General features: G+C 33.0%; 1 protein-coding gene across 7 annotated transcripts in view; it reads right to left on the bottom strand.

Annotated features, from left to right (window-relative positions):
- CACNA2D1 (calcium voltage-gated channel auxiliary subunit alpha2delta 1) overlaps positions 1 to 20370 on the bottom strand; it is a 474506-nt gene that overhangs the window by 28900 nt on the left and 425236 nt on the right. For 3 of the 7 annotated variants that reach the window (XM_069461263.1, XM_069461261.1, XM_069461266.1), the window contains 5 exons: positions 17934 to 17995; positions 11606 to 11682; positions 10245 to 10265; positions 9485 to 9545; positions 3233 to 3330 (listed from right to left, as the gene is read on the bottom strand). In XM_069461263.1, coding sequence (XP_069317364.1) covers positions 3233 to 3330; positions 9485 to 9545; positions 10245 to 10265; positions 11606 to 11682; positions 17934 to 17995 — 319 coding nt within the window. Of the gene's footprint in view, positions 1 to 3232; positions 3331 to 9484; positions 9546 to 10244; positions 10266 to 11605; positions 11683 to 15264; positions 15268 to 17933; positions 17996 to 20370 lie in introns of all 7 variants that reach the window. The other 4 variants (XM_069461262.1, XM_069461265.1, XM_069461267.1 and 1 more) reach the window with 2 other exon arrangements.

The raw sequence follows: 20370 nt of genomic DNA, 5'->3' as shown, positions 1-20370 counted from the left end.
ATATCCTCAATTATACCCATATAGTTTTTAATTATGAAAATAATAAAAAAAAAATTCTATTCCCAAAAGCAAATTAGAATGGATAACATTTCTATGAATTTAAAAATATTTCCTATTCATTTTCTTTGTGTTTTCTATATTGTTCATCTTGCCTCACACTTTTTTAGGATACGGATTGGATTGAGTAGTGCAAAGGCCAATTCTAAATGAGGCAAATTAAACTTTATCAAAAAGATACCCGAAATATGTCATGTTAAGAAACAATGAGGAAGTAGTTTTCCTTTTTTGTTTTTGTTTCTTCCTGTAAGTTAGTATGATTATTTCAGATCATGATAATTTCAGAGACAATGTTATATATATATAAATTTATATACATACACCTCTATATAAAATTGTGCATGTGTTTATGTATATGTGTGTATACTTCTGTGCATCTATCTCACCAGATTGTTAACTCTGAAATTGTCAAGTAAAAATATTAAACAGAAGTTGTGAGAAAAGGTATTTTGAATCTTCCCCATCCCAAATATCAGAGCATTGGATAATCTTGGAGTAAATTTTGACTTTTTTGGAAAATTCAGTGTCACATATTGAGTGGCAAGGAACAGAATAATTGTCACAGACCAGCACAAATCCTAGACTGGTTTTAAAATCTACTGGTGTTGCCCAGAGCACAGGCTTCAGGTTGTCATTTCTGGAATAACTGAAGTGTATATTAACCCAAGTTCACTCTTAAACAAAAAACTTTGCTGCCTTCCCTTTCTCCTGGCTCCTCTGCTCTAAGCCCATGAAGCTCTGAAATCGTCTATCAGTATGCTCTGAGATTTCACATTTATGATAAAATTTTTTTTTTTTTTTTCAGATAATGAATATATGTCCTTAGCTAACATCCTGTTACTACAAGAGGTGGGGGTGGGATAGGCTGGAAACATTTTTATTAGTTTTAAGTATTTTAATTTAATATATTTTTACCTGGGATTAAAGGATCAATTTAATACATATTTTGGAGTCAAATTCATATTTTCAAGTCATTCTATGAACCTTCTTTTTTACTAGATTATTTTAGAAACTGAATTACTTTACCTTCCAAATGGACTATTTTTAAATGATATATTTTGATGATCTCTAATCCTTTTTGGTAAAATAAGTGAGACTATTAATTTACAATATAAACCAAGGTTTCAAGTAATTTTTTAATTTCACTCCTATACACATATGCCCCAAGCCTAAAATGTGTCCTCAAAGTTGTTCCCTCTAGCTGGCTACATACAATATATAAACAGATAATTAGTATTAATCTTTACCATTTTACACACACACACATTGTCTCATAAACACTAAAGAATGGGAGGATATGAAGAAGATAACCACTCTATATCATAAATATTTAGGAAAGTTAGTAAATTAATTTAAACATTAGGTGAGAATTGTAATTTCACTAATGGATTAAGTGCTTTTACGAAGCAAAATTAAACCTGACTGCACCCTTTAACTATTTAGATCACAGATTTCAATCACTGACACCTACTTTTAAAGTTAATTTTACATATTATTTGATAAAAGATAAAGACATAATTGAGAAAAAAATCTACAATGTATAATAGTGCTACAGGAAGATATTATTTTACAGGTATTCATTTTTTTATAATTAAAATTCTATAAATTCTATAAATTCTCAATTCTTCACATAGTTATGTAATCACCTCAAACAATTCCCACTGGATTATTGGGGGAGCCAGGTAAGAGGTGAGGTAAAATGAAGGAAGAAATTGGAGAACAGACAATAACAGAATGGATTATACTAAGAGTGTTTATTTTGTGTCAACTTATTTATACTTCCCTAGAAACTTGAAGCAGTGAAAAAAAAATGATTCTAATTTTCATTGTGTTCTGAAGATGTATTATATATGTTAAGACAAACCTTTACGATAAACTCATCTTTGCAAGAAGTATAAGTGTGTTACAATAATTTGGGAATCCAATTAAAGAAAAATTCAACAATCTTACTATTTCAGTTCTCCCTTGGGAATTCCTGTTACTTATTAATAGAAAATAAACAATGATATAAAAGAGCATTTGGAAGGCTCTGGCTCAGTCCCAGTGAGCTGACACTGAGTAGAAAGGTCTGGAACCATCATGTTCAGGCATGATCAATGTAGACTTCAGCTCCCCATGACAGGTTTTCCGAGAGGCTCTTTGAAGCCACTAGCTAATTTGTGCTGAAGTGGAGGCACTAGGAAGATATTTCTTCACATATGAGATAAGCTGAAATTTAAGGGAAAGGTTTAAGAAGAAGGATTTTTCATTTTTTGATAACTGATAGAGTGCTTTGTTTAGCCCTTCCTGATAGAAAGAGAAATAATTAAAAAAAAAAAAAAAGAATGGATGAGAAGGAGAAAAGGGAGACAAAGAGGGGAAAACAAAGTCAATTATTTGTATTTATTCTTTTTTCAAATTATATTTATTTAATACTAATGTATATTTTGCCATGAGTTTGATTTTTCTTTCATATTTCCTATTTGCACTGCATTTGTTCCCAATAATACTTTTATAATAAATATTTTAAGGAGAAAAAAAGTTTAGATTTTTAAATGTTTTAAAAGCCAAGAATCTATAAATCTCTATGAAATCTCATAGTATGAATGATGCAAATTTATCTGAAAGACAAATATAATGGTTAAAAATTAATTACTAAATTTATGTTTTCAGCTTGAATTACTTCATAAAATGGGAAATTATAGAAGCTTATTTTTTAAGATATGAAGTTAACTGTCATCAAAGTAGAATGTCAGGAAGAAAGAAAACCATTAAGTGACATGTCTTTATACTTTGTTTTTTATTCTACCCATATTAAAACTCATTATATAAATTGAAGGATACAGCAAGAGCTGTATACAGCTTATTCCTCTATACAGCAAGAGCAATGAAATGGAAAATCTTCAAAGATCATTTAAAATTAAATTTCCTAAATTTGAGAAGAACTAAGGTGAGCATACCCTATTTACATTTAACCATTTGCAAGTATCTGTTACTTTGCTTTGAAAATTTGATTTCACTTAATAATGAAACATTTATTATATAAAATTTTACAATTGAAAATCTACAAAGTAGATAAATTGGCACACCAACAAATATGATTATCATAGCATATAATATGATCACACAAACCAAGATTTGATTATTTTAAATATAACCACACTGAAGCAATTATTATAAATTAATGCATACTTACAAGAGGGGTTGTTTGGAGTTTTTCTGTCAATAAACTCATTGAAATTTAAAAGAAATTCAGTGTTATTATCTGATATTTTAAGGTCATTGCAGTAATCTCTGAAAAAAAGATATTTGGGGATAGTAGGTATTAAAATCAAAACTTTACAGGACAATTAGAAACAGTGAAAACACTTCATTTTTTATGAGCTGTATGAACTTCCTGTTACCTCTATTTCCTTAGCTCTAAAATGGAAGAATAATTTGCCAGTAGGTGATGAGGATTATAGATAATGTATATTAAACACGGTCTCTGGACTGTAGATAATACATATTAGGTTTTCTCGTACTTATTATACTCTTATCATTGCAGTTCTCATATAACAATTAAAATAGAAATCTTAGAACATCCATTTTAAAAAGCTTATAGTTAACATATTTTATGAGCAATTACTATATTTAAAAAATTTTTGGAAAAAAGTGGCATTGTTTTACATATTTGCAAATATCTTTAATTCCTGACTTAACAGAAGACAAGTGTACCTCTGCATTCAGTTGATTGTAAGATTTTGTTTTGGTACATAAATAAATATGTCCTCACAGAGATAGGCATATGGAAAAGAGATGGTTCCTTTAATAGTTTTTTTTAGACATTTTAATAACATACCAAAACTTGATTATTTGTAATTTATTATGGTTAGTTCTTATATGGAATCTGAAACAATAAACTTTTTGTTTTCTGTTACATTAAAATTCAATGTTCTGTCTTGCACTTTGAATGAATCTGTTAAACATCCATGATTTTGTAACATCATAAATCGGTTATTTGGAAAATATGAGTTATATAAAACTTCCAAATGATGGCACATTTCATTATGCAATATTGAAAAATTACATTCATCAATATCTCCACTGACCTCACCAGATAAGTCTGTAAGTATTGGGAAGCTGCCATACTCATAGTAGTGTATATAACTTTCCCCAAATTGTAATTTTTCTTTTAAAACTCAGATGTTGTCATTGCTAAAAAATACTCTTAGTTCTTGTCTTCAAAGTAAAAAAACTCATGATTCATTTTTGAGAAAATGTTGGATACCCAAGCCTGAATAACCATAGTTCATCTGAACAAGTTCACTTGTTATTTCAAGTAAAATTAAAAAAAAAGCAAAAAGCACCTAGTTCAGCTCTAAACTCCAACACTCACACAAGTATTTCTGAGACATCTAAGTTATTATGGGATGCAGTAGCACTTCCAGTTTTATCACACATAATATTAAAAGAAATAAACTTGAGGGGAGAGCTTCAATAACATTCATGATCTTCCTGTTTCAAACAAGGTTATTTTTAAATGAAACTCTTTTCTCTCATGTGGGTGCTTGGCAGCGAAGATTACAATGGCTACCAGTACACTTTAGTGCCATGGCCTTGATTCATACTAAGGTACCAGCCTAGCATTGCTTTTGTACTGTCAGTGCAAATGTCAATACAATGAAAAAATGGCATTTAATATTGTTGAGAAAATAGCTTTGACCCTGTGGATCCTCTGAAAGAGTCTCTGGAACCTACAGGGTCCTGCAAACGTTACTGTGAGAAGTGCCATCCTAAATGTTTTGAAAAGTCAGAATAAATATAAGGCAACATAAACATAAGCAGCTCACAATTACAATAACTAGGTTAACACAACCAACAGATTGTTCAAATAGTCAACACAAAATACAATTAAATAGTAAATATTTTCAGATGCAAAGCCATAGCCTAAATACAAGCCTCGGAGAGTAGAAAGGAACAGAATGTCAGAACTTCAAAAACAAAATTAAATGTTTTTGGTTCATGGAAAATTTTAGCTTACATTCAAGGTTTAAAAAGTTTACATGATAGACATTTAGTTATTGACAGAGCTAAATTTGACTTTTTCCTACAATGCTATGTTCTTTCTAACACTAATCTGATGATCAAAAGACTAATATATTGAATTATGATCTCACAGAATTAGAAGCTGATGGCCAGGTTTTACAAGGACTAAAGAAAATGTTTAAATAATTATTAATAAAGCCATTTTGGAATACCACTTTATTATTTAAAAGACCTTCCTAAAATTATCTTTGTTCTTTTAATTGAAAAATAACTTTATCAGAAGGCATTTAACAAACTGAAATTCAAAGATATAAAAAGACTTCCCCAAAGGCACCTAACTAACCAATCCCTGAGATGCCCAGTCTTCAGACCCCTAATTAGCACATTTCAATCATACAATGTGCTTTGAACTTTCACTTTGTGAACTTTTATTGCCACAAAACTCCAAGACAAAAGCAACTTTGCCCTCTGCTTACAGAAGGCTTTCAGTGTTGTGGCCAAGCAATTTTGACATCATGTTGTTTTTTATTTTTGCTGCCTGAGTTGTGCTCAATTTTGAAGCAATCTAAAGATATTATTTACCTTTTGATATTTACCAGTGGCAAAAGCTATGAAAATGTTGAATCTACCAGTAGAAGAACTGTTGAATACAGATGGAAACGTTAAGTAGACAAGAGTTTATACAATGGAAACGTAAGAAAATGCAGAATGTTGTGTTAGTGGACTGAGTTTCCCAGGATAAGAATGATCCAGGATAACAGAAATCCACCTACCATGTAGAGCCTGATTGAAATATCTGAGACATGAATGTGTGGTTACCAGTTAGCCTAATTATTGTTCACAGGGCTGGAAGCTTGAAACGCAAGGTCATCACCACTCCCTAATTCTTGTCCCAAAGGAACCATCCCATGGCAGGGTAACTGTGGTTACCAAAAGTGCTAAAACTGGTTCCTAATCTGTGAAATGGGTTAATAACACTAATTTGTTATAAAGTTGTTTTGGGCAGTAAATATAATCCAGCATGTAAAGGGTTTAATATGTTAACTCAGGTGGACATTCACTGGTTTGTCCCACAAGCTACGTTTCCTCCCTTCTCCGGTATTTGCTCCTCCCCTAAACACACAGGCAAATGCCTGCCTTCCAGTCAGCTGTAATGATATTATTCAGCCATAAAAAAAAGTACTGATACATGCTACAACATGGGTTAACCATGAAAGCAACATGCTAAGTGAAATACTGTACTATTCCATTCATATGATGTATCCAGAATAAGCACAGCCGTAAAGGCAGAAAGTAGATTACAGGCTGCTTAGGGCTGGGGTAGGGGAGGGGGAAGATGAGGAGGTAATAGCTAAAGAACACAGGATTCTTCTTTATAATGATGAAAATTTTCAAAAATTAACTGTGAAGATGGTTGTACATATATGTGAACATATATTTTAAAAACTTTTAACTAAAAAAAAAAGAATGTGGAATGTGACTTAGGCCACAATAATGGTCCACATGCTATTACTAATACCTGCTAGACTAAACAAAATCCATTGCCTGTGAATTAGAAATTAGAATTGAAAGACATATTTATCCTCTCAGCATGTACCTGGACTTTATCCTATTTTCCACCCTGTCTTATAGTGAAGCTGAGAAAGGCAATCTGCACCGTCTGCCACTGAATAAGTGGGAGAGATGAGCAGAGAAAAACACAGATTTGAGATGGAGACAGTCTCACCAGCACAGCAGATTAATTTCAATCCCTTCTTACATTTTTGCTATGTTAATGTTTTCCTTAGCATTGAGAATATTCTCCTTTCTGGTTAAAGCTGGTTTTAGTAGTTTTAAGCTACTCAAAGTAACTTAAAGTTGCTCAAAGTTACTTGTGTCCAAAAAGTGCTACTAAGATTGCAGGTATTAATAACATGCTTTTTCAAAATATTCTTTATATATTTATGGATTCTCAAGTTACTAATTAATTATTCAGCACCTACTACATGCTAGCAATGGATTTGATACTGGGTATTGGATGGTAGGTCAAATGGACCCAGTCGTGGCTCTGTTCAGGAAAGCAAATAAAATATAATGTGGCTAGTGCGCTGGTAAGAGAAATACAGAATTCTATGAAGCAGTCAGCAGGGATGCATAATCCAGTGAAGATGGGAAAGAAATTCCCAGATCAAGGAGCTTCAAAGTTGGGATTTGGGAAAAAGTGGGGCGTGTGTGTGTGTACAGTGAATATAGAAAAGGGAATTAGTGGGAGAAAAAAGGAAAAGAAAAAACAAAACAAATGAACAGTACATTTAGGGACAGAGAGAAGTTAATGTGCTGGAATATAAAGCAGGAGTTGAGAAACCTTTTCTCAAAGGGCCATATAGTAAATGATTCAGGCTCTGTGGGCCATAAAGTCTATGCCACAACTACTCAACTCTGCCTTTCTAGCAAAAGCAGCCACAGACAAGATATAAAGGAATGAACATCACTCTGCTCCAATAAAACTTTATGTATAAAACAGGAAGCCAGTCTGCATGCTGCAGTTTGATGGCCCCTGATTTAAGGTATGGGGAGCCACATTGGTATCCCAGGACCTGATGACAGGGCATTTGAAAGCTATGATACAAAGTGCAGATTATAGTAACGATAATATGGAACCATTGGTTAGTACTTAGCAGATAAGAAAAATGATTTTTTTCCAGTTTTCGAAACTCTGGTTACGGAGCAGAGACGGGACTGGGAAGTAAGGGGGATATATGGAAGTAGGGAGATCAGTTAGGAGGCAGCTGTAGTAGTTTAGGTGAGAAAAGAAAGTGGCCTAGATTAGGGCAAAGGCAGGTAAGATTGACAGATATACTTGATATTCACAAGATGGAATTGGCAAGACTTGGTGATTGATTATAAGTTAGATACAAGGGAAAAGGGGAGGTCAGGGGCAACTAAAGGTTTCAAGATTACACATTGGGAGGATAGCATTTTCTTCACTGAGGCAACACAGGAAGAACTTTCCAAAGGGGACAAATATTTACAAGACACTGAATTTGAAGCATACTGAAGCGATATTCCTACTGTTTCCATGAGATATGAATGGTTCCTATTGAAATATGTAGGGTATACATAAACTCTAGAAATAGATATATTATTTGATCCTATATTATAATGTAATGTCAATAAGCACATACATATATATATAATGATTTTAGATGTTATGGCCATTATATAGATTTGAGAGCCATAACCCTAACCTGTAGGCAGGAAATAGATGGGGGAAGGTAGTCTCAGAAAACAAGAGAAAAGAGCCTAGACTAGCACCCTTTGTAGCACTCTCATGTAAGCATTCAGCTGAAGAAATGAAGCTAATAAGAAAGACTATGAATACGCAGCCAGGGATGCTGTAAAACAATCAGAACAGTGTGTCATCAAGTAAGAGAAGGCAACGAGTCCCAAAGGAAGGAGTGATTAGCAGTGTCAAACGCTAAAGAAAATTCAAGTAAGAGAAGCTTCTCAAGGGTAGAGTCACTCCCAAAGTCAAGAATATTCTTTGTTAACAGGGAAGTCTCAAAAAGTTAGAGAATATATATATATATTTCAAGTAGAAACAGAATTCAGAAATTTTCTTATGTAGAAATAAAAGAGTAATCCAGAACAATTTTTATGAGTCGTCTTTGGGTTCTTGGAGTCATTTTCTTAAGAAGTATAAGTGTGAAAAATTAATAATACAAGCTTCTGTATCATTTTTTCAATAATTAAGCCTAGATTAATAGGAATTATGTTAATTTTAATATAGATGTCTGCTATAGAGAATGAGTCAAGAACTGAGAAAGAAACAAATACACTCTTTGATTATTGAATAGCTTCTAGTAATTACAAGAAAATAGACGTAGGAATAAAAGATGTACACGGGGAAAGAGAAAGGGGGATTATACATGAGCGATAACTAAAATTTGGGTAGGAGGAAAAATAATGATCATCTGCAAAATGATGTGAGGCAATGCCACTGTACATATATTTTCCCAAAAAGTTGTGTTAGATTTAAAAAAATCCATTATGATGGTAAAACATTCTAGCCATGTGTGTATAAATGCACATACGCATGTACATATGCATGTTTATATACTCACAGGTGAAATACACAGTTCTCCATTATTGTTGGATGCACTGTTTGTTCCACGAGAACAAAGCCTATGTCCATCTTATTCCCCATTGGATCCCTGAATCAGCACATTGCTTAGCACACAGTAATTGTTCAGTGAGTATTTGAATGAGAAAATGAACAAATAAACAACATTCTGTTTCACTTTTTAAGTTATGTTTCCCTTTGGTTTTATAATTTGACATGGAATTAACGCAGAGCAGTTTTGACCCCAGTTCAGAACTGTTGCTGAACGCCCGCCTACCCACTGATAACAAGTAATATAAAAAAGAAAACAAAACCAACCTTGGTGCTATAAATGTATAGCCAGATTCTTCAAAATTATCTGGCTTCAGGGTTTCTGAATCTGCAAAGATAATGTTACAGGAAAAGCAATTAGATAAGAAATTCAGAGTATACATCCCAAGATTCTATGACAATAAGAAGACATTAAAAAGATTGCCTAATAAGAAAATTTAAAATAGACTACTTACATCCTAAAATTGAAAGATATCATGGAATATAAAGGTCCTCAATGCTTCCCAACATAATAATGAAATTATAACATGGATTACAACAGTTATATCAGAGAAAATGCTATGTCTATAATTTTCCCATTTACTAACCCTACTGTAATTCAAAACAATTTCAGAGCCCTACTGTAACCAAGTATCTTTTAAAAAGGTATTAATATGAATGTTACATCAGATGTATTTTATTTAAAACGTCAATTTAAAGTTTACCAATATTATGATAAAATGATTTTAATAAACTCATTCATGCCTTTAGTAAATTAATAACACTCTTCATATTAGGTATGGATTAGTAAGTGGAAGGATAAAAAACAAAAGATTTTAAGTCTAGGAAAAAAACTTGAATGTGAACCAGGTGGCATGTGAGAACACAGGCATATTCTCCCCTTTTTTGCTGCTAAAATTTGCGTGATCATGGAGGAAAATTTAGCAAATGAGAAGCACAAAGGATAATATCCAATAGGAATGAAAATATCAGTGGAGATGTCAAGTGTACTAAACAGAAAGAAATTGAGCAACAAGAAAATACTTGCCCTTCATTTTGCCCTTTTTTGCTGTGAAAATCCATCAGAAAGAGAAAGCAGGGAAACAAAAAAAAAAAGAGGGTAAAGCAAAGGGGGTCACAAACAATATTTTATTCAATGACTTTCTTGAATAAAAATATTGTGCATAGATCAAAGGTTCATTTATGTACAGCTGTAGTCTGGAAAAAGAAAGACATATTTGTTTGAAGACTGGAAAAGTATGTCCTGTTGATATTTACTAGATATTATTACGAGATTACCCTTTCTGTGCTGTGGTTATTTCAAGGGTCTGTTTTGCAGAGTGGTTAATGCAGGTGCTATACCAATGACGTCAGCCTATAAACAGAAGCATTCACCATTTATCCAAGACTCACTAGTTATTCTCTCATTTATCAAGTGAAGGACTAGCTCATGCAGAATTGCTGGTTGTTAAAGGACCATCATATCTATCTATCAGGTGAAAGTGGAAATATAAATGAAACATTTAATGTCCTATGTACAATGTGCTATGAACACCAGACCTGTGGAGAACAAAAATGAACTGACAGAGAAATGAAAGAAACTATAGTTTATTTTAAGGTCAGATGTAAAAGATATATATTTTTTTATTTTTTACTTCATCCTCACAGAAAAATTTTAGGTTGTTAGCAATACTTGAGGAATATGCAAATGATATGATGGTCATTTTAGTTTACAAAATCTAGTCACCCAAAACAAAACAAAGATTAATGATGACTTGAAATATGCACTAGTGTTAATAATTACCCTCCATCCAAATGATGCTTAAAAAAACACTTATCTATTTGCGTTACTGAGGCATTACTTTGGATTATGAAAAGAAAGTTAATCGCCAAACCAAAGCCAAAGACCAGTGCAATTTAATTTATTCAAATAAAACAGAAGATGTGGAAGATGTGAAGCACCATCTTATTCTAGCCAAATGCAAATAATAATAATACTAAAGGAAAGATAAGAAAAGGAAAAGGAAAAGCTTTACTAGCACAATGCCATGGGAGTAGAGACTACGTTGATGATTAGCATGTGAAACATTCTGCTCCAGCTAGCGACCCTTAAAACGACAGCAACAGAGGACACGGCACTGCAATGATTCTGTGAGCACATAGCAAGGCAGGGAAGGGTGGTGGGGACTGCCAGTGAGACTGGGGTACCTGCTCATATTCTATCCATGTAGAATATTTCTTGTTCCTTGCATGTTTGGAATGGGTTAGAATCATTGCTGTAGATTTGGTAATAACAACTACTAAAATGTATACATAATAAGCCTTAGGTATTCCAAAATCTAGACGTATTTAAACATCTGATACTAGGAAATAACAAATAGACCCTGAAGTCACTTTCACAGTACTTACATCTGGCCTGAGTTATTGTCTCTTCTATTTTGGCTTTTATATAGTAAAAACTGTAGGTTGGTAATACCAAGGCCAAACTGCAATAGAAACAAGAGAAGCATAAACACAAACAAACAAAAATGAAACATTAATTAAAAAAAAAAAAGACACTTCAATTTCATGGAAAAATCCAAAGATCTTCCTCACAGGAAGGAAAAGACATATTACTTTGACAAGAAAATGTATTCAGCAAATAGAGTACTTAATTTCAGCCTTGCCATCCAGAATCATCCAGTTCTCTACATTGTAGGGTATCAGAAGAGACATGTGGAAAACGAGATACTAAATACACCCATAAAGTAGCTGAGGAAGGAATGTCATGGCCCCCTACTATATTTTGACAAAAATAAAAGAACACTAGGGATATGCTGAAATGGAGTAAAACATCATACCAATTGGACACCTCCTCCTTAACACATTCTATATAATGTTAAAGTGCTTTGTATCAGACACTATTAAAAATACAAATGGAAGGATAACTATTATCATTACTATTGTACAGTGCATAAAACCATCTGAAATATACTCTTCTGGGGCTAAATACTATTTTAAAACTCTAATCCTTGGGCAAATTTTCAAGTGTCTGCTGCTAGGTAAATTCAGATTCCTTTACAGCACTAAGAGAGATAAGAGAGATTGTCTGCTCATCCCATTGCTTTTTGCCAATGGAAAGCTAAGTCATAGTATTTATTTCCAGATAATTTACTATGAGTATGCCCTATTATTTGGTGAATTGTGATTAGGCACAACAGGAAATATATCTTGGGTTTGGTAGTTTACAAGAGCCTTGGGGCTACTCCAGTTTTATAGAAGTCCAAACTGGAGGAGAGTCCCAGTGAACATCTTAGGTCAAATTCAGAATGCTTTAGACACAAAGAATGTCAGAAAAGCTTTTCAAAACTTGCCTTAATGACTGCTCAAAATAAAAAGCTGTTAGGTAACCTTACTCTTTTTGAATATGCCAATTAAACACATAGTATGTTAGAACTGTTAAAAGATGTCAGGATATTATGCACCTTCCAATAACACAACTGCATGTGTGTAATTCTTTTATTCTCATGCTGGCTAATATGCATATGTGGGGCATAACTAATTATCCCATATCCACACGTGCAGTTGCAAGGGACCTTTGCTACGTTTTGAATATAGCACACCTGTGAGCAATGGGTATAAAAAATAAGTATATCTCTAAGACGCCCTGTGCAATTACTTTAAAAAAACTGAAACTTGTTTAATGAGACCAATTGACTTATTTGGCATTCACTTTTAATATTTAGTCCAAATATTAATAATGCACAGCAAAAAGTGTGCACTTATTGACTTTTGAGTATTTCAAGGAATTTTCTGGTCTTTTAAATCACTCAAGCCTCATATATCCCCTTCTTTGGGGATGGATGTCCAAACTGTTATTGATTATATATTTTCATGAATAACTTAGAATGGGAAAAAATGTAAAATTTCAGATTTTCCTTTTTATGAATGTTAAAAGTTCACTATACAGAGAGGAAAAAAAGCAAGGGTTTATTTGCTACAATTTAATTATGCAGTAAAGATAACAAAATGAATGGAGGCTTGTTACCTCCAATTCCCAAATCTTTCTCCATCATTAAGTAATTCATAGACTTTCCTTATGGGAAAAGGTCAGGATAATAAAATGTTATGTAGATTTAATGAAAATTTCTTCATTTTATAGGTAACTTCCTTTAAGTGGAGGCAGAGATTAAAATTAAAATAAGCAGCACATCAGCCTGACAGCAAGATGACCTTTCATGATTCACTTGCCATTTATAAAATGTAGAGCAGAATTAGTGAGCATTTGAAGACTGTCTCCTACAAATTCTTCTCAAGGGAAATTAGGACATTTTTATTGCCCCATCAGCATTTATTGCAAAGAGAAACTTCTAATTAAAACTGATAACGTTATATCATGTAACTACCACAGTGTCACTCTGTGAGCAAGGGTTACATCTCATGTACTATAAAAAATAGTGTGGAAACCCATGAGGAACACAATAGAAATTTTAAAATTGGCATATCAAATACACATTTTGTTGGCCTGCAAGTTTTACATTGTTATTAATAGCTATAATCCATTCTATAGAAAAGTATAGTTATACTTATTTATTTCTATCTCAAGCCAGGCTATTTTTTTTAAACATATAGCCAGATAAGATTTTTACCAACATTCTGAGTTAATGGTGCTGTTATACACAATGTTTGCTGTCTCTCTCCATATAAAACCAATAGACCAAGACTGTTTTATTTCTGATTAAAGTTTAATAAAGCAAGTGGGTATGAGATGAGTGGCAGAGCCTATGAAATATTTCTGTTTCTCAAACATGGTTTAGTGAGTTAAAGAGACTATAACACACTTTTCAACTCAATCATTTATCCCCATAAAAGCAAACTCTTCACTAAAAAAAAGTATTTTATTAAAATAATTATGACATTTCAAAATATGGTACCTAAGTCGGATCAAAGCTTAAGGGGGCAGAAATCACCAAGTGAAATATTGTACCTTGTTCATTTAATAAAAACATACATATCACTGTCTTCCTTCAACTTAGATGTACTATTTTGTTCTGAATTGTTATTTGAGAATTTATTTGTACAGCAATTCAGGAAATTATTTATAATGGAAGTAGATTCAATCGGGCCAGAGTTGGAGACTTGGGAAGGGACTGTGTGAAGAGGACGCGCAGAAGTGGGGGAGTTGGGCCTTTTCCGAGAACAATGGTACGTACGGTAAAGGAAGCGGCAGACATGACAGAGCAGACGGTTGGGCTAGAAATGATGTGAATATTAAACTTGGAGTCTAAAAAGGGAAGAGACTGAAGTTTGTCAACAAGGAGTGACATAAACTCGAGAACTTAAGAACCTTAATCTGCCCACACTCCTTGTTATCACTGGGTATATGAGGAAAAGAAGTTGAGGCCATTCGTGAGACAATTATAAACACATTCAAGCAGAGTTTATAGAGAATTTAAAATACCCCAAAAATGTCCTTATAACTGCAGCAGAACCAACCATCACATTGTCAGGGTCAAAAAAGGATCCATTTTTTTCCTGAGAATTTGTTCATCTAAACAACAAAGGCATAGAGCATGTTCCCACACGGTGCCCTAGATACTGTTTCATCATGAAATCATTTCTCAAGAGACAGGGCTCCCAGATTTCCTGTGTCTTTACGCCTTTTGACAAGTTCATCCAAAAATTGAAAGGTGGCAACAATCCAGGAAAAGGGAGGAAAAAGTGTAAGTTGTTTATATAGAAGAAGATTGTGTATGTGTAAAGAAATGCCTAGGTAGAAATTAGATAGGAATTAGTAGAAGAAAATAATAAAAACAGTCATTCTGGTATTTCACTGTAAGTCCAAAAGTATGTCAAAAACTGAAAAAGTGAAGAAAGAGTGGCATGTGAGATATCATGACATTAATATTTATGTTTTTCTCTTCTATATCTATCCTATAAGCCACCCCAGGAACATAAAAGGAGAGAAGTTCCTATAACACTAACATGGGAGTTCTAGTGAAATCTCCAGGACTCTGGGCTACCCTAAAAGCTTACGTGTATGTTCTGATTTCATTAGGAAGGAAATAGTTGAGTGTACTATAGCCTACGAACTGCATATTAATATGTAGTTTAAGAGTTCATACTTGAATATTGCAGTGGAAGTTTTGCATGCCATTATATGAATTTGACAGGACGAGACAAATTAAAAATTTCTTCAATTTGAAAATTCTTCCATTTATTCAAATTGAAATTCTTCAATTCTGTAAATATTTGTAGAGTGCCTACTATGTGCCACTGTCTTATGAGATGGTACTTCTGAAATAAATAAAGCAGGCAACAATCCCTGCCTTCTTAGAACTTACTAGTGAGAGAAGACAAATGATAATCAGTAGAAATGAATTTCTGTATTTATGCACCGTGTGTGTGTGTGTGTGTGTGTGTGTATGTATAATCTTAAATGGTAAAAAGTGTTAAGAGAATATGAAGTAGAAGAGGGAGATAGTGTGTGTGGTAAGGCACTTTATATTTTAAGTAGGATTGTTGGAGAAGGCCTTTCTGAAAAGATGAAAAGTTGGTAAAGATGTGAAGGAGAAGAGGGAATGAGCACGGGACTGTCCAGGGAAAGCCATTCTAGATGGAAGTAATTTCATGCACAAAAGCCTTGGGGCACAAGGATACTAGTGTTCATGACGTGTGGCAAGGGAGGACAGTGTGGCTTAACCAGAGAGTGTTCAGTAGAGAATCTGGGAGAAAAGTTCAGAGGGCTGACAGTGAGTAAGGTCACATGGCTTAGGCCACTGATGGCCATGACAGACTTTGGCTGTTACTCTGAATGAGACAGCAAATTATTGGCAGGGGGAGAGGGGTTGAGTAGAGAAATGAAACAATCTACTCAATGGTTTAGAACATTTTTATTATTGTGTAGAGAATAGAAATAAAGATAGAAGATGGAGATACAGATGCAAGTAGTTATGTACTTTGCTAGTGGGAGTTTTCTCTGACCACTTCTATTTTTCTCTGTGAATTGGAAAGCAAAGACATTACCTGAGAGAAAATGATGAGAAAGAGTTACACGTTTGAAGAGAGAAGAGATGTGATCAGAAGTCATCTATGAGCACCCTAAATTTACTGGAATACCAAGATCACAAGCACCAGTAAGGCCCACTTGAGGTTAGGAGGTCCTAAATTTTAGGAGTTGTATCGGCCAGTGAGTATTCTACTCCAGCCACTTTTAGCTGCATGGGGGCAGCATGGTGTTGGTAATTAATTGGCATTTAACCAGGATTGGCATTTTGCCAAACTGCTGTTTTCGAAACCTGTGATGAAGGGGGTTGATGGTATGTGCAAGAGAGTGAACATAAGGTTCAAGGAATTTCTGCTGAACGAGGAAGGGCACAAGGACATGAAGAGGGTGAAGCAGTAATGAGGGAGAGGGGATTGATGGATTTCACATCTACACTGAGTGAAAGGATTGTTGGGCTACTAGCAAGAAGGGATGGAAAGCTAAAACGTGGTAATCTGAGAGTTAGATAAACAAATCTCAGATTATGAAGGAGTTGCAGACTTGATACTGTAAGAGTTGAAAAACATGACTTTGGAGCAGGTGGCTAAGGTAGAGGGATGACAAGATCATTAGAGGAGTGGGGGTTAAGGTATTAGAAGAACCATCAATGTCAGTGCTAAAGTGCGGTCCATGGACCTAGTCCATTTGCAAAGTGCCTATTACCAGCTCATGACCAGTAAAACACAGAAATTGAGAGTAAGCATTTCGAACACTTTACAGCAATTTGACAAACTAATTTCATGTCTGTGGAATCTAATAATAAAAATTTTGAGCTTGTGTTTTTATCTCTGTTAAAATTTATTTTAGTAAATAATTTTTGTTTTACTTTACGCCCATGTGAGTATGTCACAGTTTGAAGAACAGTGATCTACGTGAATGTAGGAGACAGTGACAATGAGCTAGAAGCTGAAATCTTACAGGAATGACAGGGAAATGACTATTAAAAGAAGGAATGATGGGTGGTGTGGGCTGGTAACACGAGATTCAAAGATGGGGGTTTTCAGGAAGAATAAAAGAGAATGAGTAATGAGGACATATTCATATCAGCCTCAGTATTACGATGGTGAGGGAAGCAGAACCACGGAGAAACTGGTGAGTGGGCTAAGAAGAAAGTTAGAGCAAGAAAGAGAAGGGAGTGCTCCGCAACTGTTGAAGAATAGAGGATTTCCAACAGACTATAGGGCATTAGGTCATCCAATTTTGCAAAGCCCAGTCAATGGAAAAAAATCAGGATATTATAGAACTGTTAATCAGTGGGGGTAAATTATATCAACTAAGCATTTCATGTCAGATACTATGATGATGAGATAAGCTTTATTTTTAGGCTAATTTGCAACCTGAAGGTAAGTAGTATAAACAAAATGACAACTTAAAAGAGGAAGTCAGAGAAGTGATCACTGCAAATTATTATGAGAATTTGTCAACATTCATTTCTAATTTAAGCATATAAAATATATACACTTATGTCACATATGTTTTCAATTCTAAATTATATATTAGCTTCTTTCTATTTTTTTCCATTCTGAAAATTAGACTCTATAAATTTAATACCTTTTCATGTTGGAAAAAGTAACTTCTCTATTGAAAATTACATTAAAAATAGTTCATGGAAATGCAAAGACTTACTATTCTTTCATTGGAAAATGGCTACTATAGACTGGAGAGACACTGAACACTCTTTTACACAATACACACAAAAATATAGCTAATTACCTGTAATCTGTGCCATTGACAGGTGTCCATGTGTATGTCCTGTTTCCTTTGTCAATATATCTCTAGAAAAAAGTTTAACATGGTTATTATCACCTTATATTCTGTATGAATTTATATAAAGAAAAGACAATAAATAAATTTTGTGGTCATTTAATATCCTTCACAAATGTATGATCTATTCTACATTTATTCTGTTATGGAGATGTGTATATAGCAAAATTTTAGGAAATAAATAAATAAATATGCAAATGATATCAAAACATCAGATGCACCCCATAAATATTACAACTATTATATATCCATAATAATTAAAAATTTGTAAAAGAACTTATAAATGCAAGTAGTATATTCCAAATTATCCCCAAAACTTTGAAAAGACATTTCCTGAAAAAGAAATTTTAATAATGAAATAGGACTATGAAATATTTAGACAAGATTCAGATATTTCCATATTAGAGTATGTTTATGAGTAATTGGCAATATCAGGAAGTTATTGCAGCCAGTGAGTCTAGATCCAAATGAATGATTAGCATATTATTGTTTTTATTAAGCCATTCTTATAACATTATCATGTATCATAAGAGGCTAATTACTCAGTGTCATTGAAGGTTAGGAAAACATCTAAATCCATCAGGGAAAAGAAGTACAGTGCTAAATAACTTCATGGATATACAATCTTCTACGTGTAGCTCCTGAACAATAGTAAACACATTCTCATTCTTTCTTCCATTATAGTGCATAATGATGGCACATATATAATTTTAATTTTTTTAGTTATCTCTAGCTTCATCATTCTCACCAAAACAACATTTATTGAAGTATTATCTGATGTTAGTTTAGACACTATGTTAAGCACCTTGCAGTCATTATCTCGTTTAATCAAAGCCCTGAACTAGATATTTTTGTTTCCCAAAATTTATTCATGAAGAAATAAGTCTTAAAGAGGAAGTTAGGCACTTAAATTGGCAAAAAGCATGATGCCAAATTCATTTTTATAACAAACACACAATGTCACTTCCTTACATCAAAGTTCCAAAATGGCCTGATACATGTGCATGGTAGGACTGGTGAGTTGAGCAGGTTTTTGGACTAGTAAAATTCTTAAAAGAATTAGAAGAAACAATGTTTATATATTGTTACTACTCATAAAAGTCCATGGCAAACTAGTGTTGCTCAGAAAGTTTATAGTATCAAAAAATAGGATCAGATTAGGGAAATAAAAATACCAGATACGTTTTTCAATACTAGCAGCAGAAATGATCATAATCTTGTTCAGTGTTCAATTAGCAATAAAATAATCAAATAGACAATTTTAAACATTGTTAGTATCTAATTTTTTAGTCAAGAAATCTACTTTCTAACTGCTTACAAAGTTTGGAATATTCTTAAAATACTTTTTGAAGCAATTGTTATAGAAATAAGTATATTCAATTCCACCATTTTCAGTAAATTTCTGCATGAAAAGTACAAATGCTCATTTTAGCCCAACCATAGTTATAAACAAAAGACTATTGATGGAGTCCATATAATATAGACTATTTTTAAATTTCTACAAATTAGATTCAACTGGGCATAAATTTAAGCAGAAAAGCCTTTAATTCTGTTTTCAACTTAGTAGTAACATTTAAATCAATAAAATAGTATAATAAATGAGAGTTTGCATATGTGCATTACATATTTGATTACTAAAAGACATCACCATAAAAAGTGTTTAATAATTAATTTGAGACAGATTTTGGTGAAAAATAATAAGTCAAATGGGATGAAAGGTTCTGGGGGAAATATTTCATATGGGAGGAATTTAAAATTACTTGCAGTTTATTATACCAAACATTGTGACATGTGTTAACATTGGAGTTTCCTATCTAACAGATACAAAAAATGGTAAAAAGTTTAAAAAATTTCCTACAACAAAAAATAATGAACTTCATAGTCAATATGTGACCTCAGTCTATGGAATTTAGCTACTTTGGATAAAACTAAACCAAATAGTATTGTAATTTGAAAGTGTCACATCTTAAATATCTCTGCTAAACTCCATGAGTATATAGAAATATATTTTTATAAGATATAAAATTAGAATAACATGTTCACACAATGTTGTAATTGTTTTGATCTTCTATAAAAGAAATAGTGAATGGTGGTAAAATTTGTGTTCATTCAGAGTAAATAATGACTTTTCTTGAACACATACACATAGAAATCTAGAGGGAGGAACAATATGGTAATTAAAAGTTACCACCTATACCTATTTATAATAATATATTCAAGGGAAAAAAAATCCAAAAATTCTAAGATGGAAAAATACAGTTTATAGGTGGATATTAGTCAAAAAAATTTTGCAGTAAATTGAAGAAGGGACAATGTTAATGTGAGTTAATAGAAACAAAATTACTTTGCAAGCTGAGAAAAGAATGTGCAAAAGTCTAAGTTAAAC

The sequence above is a fragment of the Eulemur rufifrons genome, chromosome 29 (genome assembly GCF_041146395.1).
Source record: "Eulemur rufifrons isolate Redbay chromosome 29, OSU_ERuf_1, whole genome shotgun sequence".
NCBI classification, from domain to species: Eukaryota; Metazoa; Chordata; class Mammalia; order Primates; family Lemuridae; genus Eulemur; species Eulemur rufifrons.
The sequence above is the reverse complement of the archived record's forward strand: the minus strand, read 5'-3'. Positions and strand labels throughout refer to the sequence as shown.